This window comes from Tympanuchus pallidicinctus, unplaced genomic scaffold (genome assembly GCF_026119805.1).
Source record: "Tympanuchus pallidicinctus isolate F22 unplaced genomic scaffold, pur_lepc_1.0 scaffold6, whole genome shotgun sequence".
In the NCBI taxonomy this organism is placed as follows: Eukaryota; Metazoa; Chordata; class Aves; order Galliformes; family Phasianidae; genus Tympanuchus; species Tympanuchus pallidicinctus.
In genome coordinates, this window is record NW_026294780.1 from 27,233,582 (window position 1) to 27,240,252 (window position 6,671).

Sequence of the window (6,671 nt, forward strand, 5' to 3'; positions counted from 1 at the left end):
ATGGATTTTTGCCACTGCAGCTCAGCAGAGGGTGTCAGATCTTTCAGAGTGCACCAGGCTGAAACGAGCAGAGCCTCTTAGCAACTCTCCCTCTGCGTGCATGTGAGTGTGTGCGAGCGTGCGACTCGGCAGCAGCAGAAGAAAAAGGAAAGAAGAGCGAGCGAGCGAGGGAGCGAGCGAGGAGGGGAGGCAGCGCGGCCGGCGGGGCGAGGCGCGGGCGTGCGGGCGGGCGGGCGTGCGGGCGGGCGGCATCATGGGCAACAGCGCTCCGCAGCGGGGGCAGGCGCCGCGGAACGCCGGGGGCTCGGCGGCCAGCGCCTAGATTGGGGCGCGCTTTCAGCACCGGGGCGCTGGACAGCGCCCGGCGGGCGGCGGGCGAGGAGCGCGGCTCCGCGGCAAGGTCAGTCCGGCGCGGAGCCGCGCACAGCAGCAGCCTCCGCGGGCACCGCTGCGCGCTCCGCCTGCTCCTCTCGACCATGCAGCGGCGGCTGGCGGCAAGCACCGCTCCCGTGCTGGTGAGACAGCCCGGCCCGCAGACCTCCGCTTAGCTGCCCGGGAAGCGTCAGGGAGAGGGATCGAGGAGAAGGAATTTTTTTCCTTCCACTTTTTTTTTTTTTTTTTTTTTTTTTTTTTTTTTTTGCGTGCCTTGCAGTACGTGCCTGGAGAGTTTGTGGATATAATTATTGACTGGAATCTGGGCTGCTGCAGATGTATGTGGGGGGGGGGAGAGAGGAGAAAAGAAAGAGTTCCCCCCCCTCTCCACCGACCCTCCCTGCTTCCCCTCCCCACATTTTTTCCCCCTTTGGTGTTGGTTTGGACATTTTGTATTGAATGAACTGGAATTGCTTTCCGTGTGAGAAGGATGGTTGCTGTTACTTTGTGATGAGATCGGGAATGAATTGCTCGGTTTAAAAATGCTGCTTTGGATTCTGTTGCTGGAGACGTCTCTTTGTTTTGCTGCTGGAAACGTTACAGGGGACGTTTGCAAAGAGAAGATCTGTGCCTGCAACGAGATAGAAGGGGATTTGCACGTAGACTGTGAGAAAAAGGGATTTACCAGCCTGCAACATTTCACCGCCCCAACTTCCCAGTTTTACCATTTATTCCTGCATGGAAATTCCCTGACTCGACTTTTCCCTAATGAGTTTGCTAACTTTTACAATGCAGTCAGTTTGCACATGGAAAACAATGGTTTGCATGAGATTGTTCCTGGGGCTTTCCTGGGGCTGCAGCTGGTGAAACGCTTGCACATAAACAACAACAAGATCAAATCATTCAGGAAGCAGACTTTCCTGGGGCTGGACGATCTGGAATACCTCCAGGCAGATTTTAATCTATTGCGGGATATTGACCCAGGAGCATTTAGGGACTTAAACAAACTAGAGGTGCTGATTTTAAATGACAATCTTATCAGTACCTTGCCCCCCAACGTGTTTCAGTATGTGCCGATCACCCACCTCGACCTCCGGGGAAACCGTCTTAAAACCTTGCCTTATGAGGAGGTTCTGGAGCAGATCCCAGGCATTGCTGAAATCCTGCTAGAGGATAACCCCTGGGACTGTACTTGCGATCTGCTGTCATTGAAGGAATGGCTGGAAAACATACCCAAAAATGCTTTGATCGGCAGAGTGATTTGTGAAGCTCCCACTAGGTTGCAGGGCAAAGATTTAAATGAGACCACTGAGCAAGAGCTGTGCAAAAAGAACAGAGTGGATTCTAGTCTAGCTGCTCCCCCTGCTGAAGAAGAAACCTGTGATCCTGGTCCCATTCCAACCCCCTTTAAAATACATGGCAAAGAAGACCCTGCCACACCAGGATCTGGTCCAAACGGAGGTACAAAGATTCCTGTCAACTGGCAAATCAAAACTAGACCCACTGCTGCTGTGTCAACTGTTAGTGTGAAGAGCAAGCAACCAGCTATCTTGTCCTGCCCTCAGATCTGCAGCTGTGATCAGATCCCTGGATCAGGATTAAAGGTTAATTGCAATGACAGGAATGTAAGCAGCCTGGTGGATTTGAAGCCTAAGCCGTCCAATGTGCAGGAGCTGTTTTTGAGAGACAACAAAATACACACCATCAGGAAATCCCACTTTCTGGATTACCGAAAACTTAATTTACTTGATCTGGGAAACAACAACATAGCCACTGTTGAGAACAACACCTTCAAGAACCTCTTTGATCTCCGATGGCTGTACATGGATAGCAACTACTTAGATACCCTCTCTCGGGAGAAATTCACTGGGCTGCAAAACCTGGAGTATCTGAATGTGGAGTTTAATGGGATCCAACTGATCATGCCCGGCACCTTCAATGCAATGCCCAAACTCAGAGTTCTCATCCTCAACAACAACTTATTGAGGTCTCTCCCAGTTGATGTGTTCGCCGGGGTCTCACTTTCCAAACTCAGCATACACAACAATTATTTCATGTACCTCCCAGTGGCAGGGGTGCTGGACCAGCTCACCTCCATCACCCAGATCGACTTGCACGGCAACCCATGGGACTGTACTTGCCCTATCGTGCCTTTCAAACAGTGGGCGGAAATGCTGCGCCCCAAAGTGATAATGAGTGACCTGAGGTGCGAGTCTCCAGAAGATTTCTTCAAGGAGGATTTTGAGTCCCTCTCCAATGACGTGATTTGCCCTCAGCTAAAAATATTGCCCACCTTAAGTTCTACCAACAAAAACAGCACTGGGGTTGCAGAGACAGGTACTCACTCCAACTCCTACTTGGAGACCAGCCGGGTCTCCATTTCGGTGCTAGTGCCAGGGCTGCTGCTGGTTTTTGTGACCTCTGCTTTCACAGTGGTTGGCATGCTGGTATTCATCCTAAGGAACAGAAAACGGTCCAAGAGGAGGGATGCCAACTCATCTGCATCTGAGATCAACTCCTTGCAGACTGTTTGTGACTCATCCTACTGGCACAACGGGCCCTACAGCACCGATGGGGCCCACAGGGTTTATGACTGTGGTTCCCACTCCCTGTCGGACTGAGGAGGTGGGTGGGGCGGAGGTGGCTGCTGCCCAGGCTGACCCTGCGCTATCCCAGTGATGGAGAGGCAAATGCCAGCAGGGACGGCTCTGCACCTCAGCTACCTTTTGTGAGAAATGAAAAACACTTGCGCACTCCCCTGCGGCCCCCAGAGCAAGAGCCTTGCTCAGTACGTGTGGGGGGAGCCCGGCGGAGGGGCACGTCTCCCTACCAAGCGCTGCCGGGATGGCAATGGACGAGCAAGGACCTGCTTCCTTTGGCTCCAGCAGGGCGAACCATGGCTCTTGGTTTTATTGGGCTTTTGTTCTGTTGTGTTGGGGGTTGTTTTGCTTTTTTGCCCTCTTCCCTTTTGGATGGACCCCTCCCTCCCTTGAGAGGCCAGGAAGATGAGGGGGACGTAGGAAAGGCTGCTGTCAGCCTCCTCCTGACAAAACAGGAGTAGAAAGTTGCACGAAGGCATGAATGTAATGTAAATAAATGACTGACTCTGAAACAGACAAATGAAAAAAAAAAAAAAAAAAAGAAAATTTAAAAAAAAACAACTGCTGCATGGCTCGCATGGATACAACGCACCCCAGGGACGCTCCAGCCTGCAACTGGAAGCAGCGTCTAGTTCACACCATCATCCCTCTTACCTGATAAGTCCCTTCGTATCAAACCTTCTATATAAGAAATACAGTATAATAATAAAAGTGCCATTTCGCCTTTTTTTTTTTTTTTTTTTTTTTTTTTTTGTGTGTGTGTGATCAATAGGCAGTAGAGATCGTACTTTTACTGTGGGGAAAAAAAAACAAAAAAACAAAAAAACAACATGTAAAGGTTTTATTTAATACATAGTTGCATGAATATTCTCATTTGATTTTTTTTTTTTTTTTTCTTGATGTGGGAATGGCTTTTCTTGGGAGATGTTTTCTTTCTCAATGGTGATCTTTAGTTCTTTTAGAGGGAGGGGTATGGAGGGAGGGGAAGCTTTGGCTTTGTTTTCTCTCTCTTCCTTTTCAGTATACATATTCAGTACTGCCTTTCCATTTGAATGTAAAAATTAGTACCCTTGATTTCTATTATGGTAATAGTGTAAACATTAAAAAAAAAAAAAAATCAAGGCAGTTAAGCATGACCAATTAATGTCACTCTAGTACTTAGGCTGCAGAGTTTAATGGTAGAAAAATCTGTGCTGTTGTAAATCTTACTATAACTTGAGGAAATTAGAACTGAGGAAGCAAGTAAAACTTACTAATTCTACTTGAGGTTTTATAATGGCATATTTTTTCAGTATTAAAGTGAAAATGTTTTCAACTCTGGGTCCTTACCATTTTTCCAGCATCAGTTCTTGCAAGTGGGTTATTTGGGTTTAGGGGATAGAGCTTCCTTTCAGTGATATGTTTCTTCCTCCATCTCTCCACATCCAGCCCCCCTGCTTTCCTCTCTCCCTCTCTTCCTCTTTCTCATTCATTCACGTGCAGCGTCACAAACAGTCTTCCCCAATGTAAATAACACACACAGGTTTCTTGTCTCCCTTACTCCCTCCCACCCTAACCCTCTTTCCTCTCTCTCTCGTAATGCGGCAGTGAATCCCTTTATTAATACTGTGAATCTCTCACTGCTGCTGCTGCTGCTGCTGCCACTGCCTCTGCTGCACACACTGCAGATGTATTAGGGATGTTAGTGGGAATTTGATTTAATTGACTCTGCCTACCTCGGTCTCATTAAGCCAGAGCTGGATTTCACTGGTCAGCACTTCAGGCCCTCACACAGCTTGCTGGACTGCCAGCGAGGTGAGGCTGCTGTGGGCGGCTGGATTCCAGCTGCTGCTGGAGGTGGGAAAGCTAATTAGCGAAAGGACTTTCCCATCCCTGCTCTAGGTTTCTGAACCTTTAATATTAGATGCTGAAATAAACAAAGCATAGGACTGCAGTTAGACTTCAGGCAGCTTGCACTTGATCCTATTCCGATATGGGAAAGTGCCCCGAAACCCAGTAATATCTGTAAAGGAGAAAGCCCTTGCAAATCATTTTTAACTCAGAGCTCAAGTCCCGGTGGAGATATGGAGAATTTCAGTCACGTTGCTTCTGGCTTTCTCCAGGCAGAGAATCCTTTTAAAGAGTAAAACACCATAAGGGACTTGCTAAACTTCAAATACTAATTCGGTTTGCTTTATAGAAAATGCCCACCTTTGGGATATGCAATAAGAAAAAAGACATGCATACAGAGACATTGCAATTGATACACTCTTGAAAATGAGGCAAAAGCCTGATCCCAGGTGTTCATGAAGTATTAAATGGGAGAAGATCATTCTTCCAGAATCCTTTATCATTATGGAAAATTCTGCATTCTGCTAGAAAATACCTTAGTGTTTGATTATGCAGCTCTGGAAACATACTGTCCTGTTTAATTATATAAACCATTCTGATTTCAAGGACCCTTCTTTGTTTCCCCCTGCTTCTTTTCTGCACTGATTTTCTGCCAGGACATTCTATGTAAGACAAAGTGATGGCAGTAGAGTCACTAGTTTGCCATTGTGCTTCCCTCCTACATGTTTGAGAAGAAAAGGAAAATGCGTTCACCCAAGAGTCAGTATTTCTATCATTACGAGGCCATCTGCTTTAACTTAAGCATAGCCCAAATATATTTAAGAATATGTCAGTACACCACTAGACTACCATTTATGTCTTGCTTGCCTTCCCCATGCCACTGCAGTGAGAAAATTGAAGAACAGAGCAGTCAGAATACACCTCATGCTAAAAATTGTTATGTTAGGTTGATTCCTATGGAAGTTAAAAGAGATAGTAAATTAAAGATGCCAAATCACTGGCTGAGGCAAGTCATACACACACTGAAGAGACTATAATACTAAATACATGTGATTATGGTTTTTCCATCACTGGGATGTAGCATGAACTTGTGACTTTTGTCTCCTACTTTCTTTAAAGAACTATTTCATTGGCACAAGTACATAGAAATGTCAAGTCAGCTGGGGAACTGAAGGTATGCATTTACGCATGCTTCTAGGTTGAGGGTTGGAAGAAACAACAAAATAACCCCTTTTATTTCTGTGACATGCTCTGATTTTAACACTCACATGATTCATTCTTCCATCTCTCAGACACTTGCCCTTAAGATAAATAGATCATCTAAATCTCTGAATCTGTATCATGATCAGGTTTGAATTATGATATTTATCTTATTTGTCTGATTGACATTTCAAGGTCATTTTATCAAAACAAAGCACCCAACTAAACAGAAAAATAAACTTAAGAATCATAAATTAAGCCATAACACATACCACATTAAGTCACTTCTTACCTCTTCTTTCTTTTGTAACAGTAAAGAGAATTTTTTATTTTATTTTATTTTATTTTATTTTTGGCTTATAAAAGGGCATTTGTGAAAACAAACAAAAATCAAAACAAAAAAAATCAAATAGAATATTTCATTTAGTTATTAAAAACAACATAACAGAACACCTTGTTTTTTTCTGAAAACAATCTAAGAATAGCCTAGACTTTAAACTGTTGCCATAGAAATATATTCCTGTATGCACTGTAGCCCCTTGCATGCCATTGCAAGAAGACTAAATGGAATTTTAGACACAAACTGATAAAATTTGAAATCAGTACCAATAGGTAATACATATTGTTTTGAGAAAAGCCTGCTGATGAATTTGCACAGGGAGACATAAT

The 6,671-nt window shown here is 45.2% G+C and overlaps 1 protein-coding gene across 1 annotated transcript; it reads left to right on the forward strand.

Moving 5' to 3' along the window:
* Window positions 1-267: 267 nt before the first annotated feature.
* On the forward strand, window positions 268-6,312 carry SLITRK1 (SLIT and NTRK like family member 1). The gene has a single exon (XM_052705913.1). It carries the CDS (start codon window positions 915-917, stop codon window positions 2,991-2,993), a length of 2,079 nt encoding a protein of 692 aa, XP_052561873.1. The 5' UTR covers window positions 268-914; the 3' UTR covers window positions 2,994-6,312.
* The last annotated feature ends 359 nt before the right edge of the window (window positions 6,313-6,671 follow it).

What these genes read in the sequence shown, in the direction of transcription:
- SLITRK1 (XM_052705913.1), top strand. Translation starts at nt 915, where the DNA reads ATGCTGCTTTGGATTCTGTTGCTGGAGACGTCTCTTTGTTTTGCTGCT.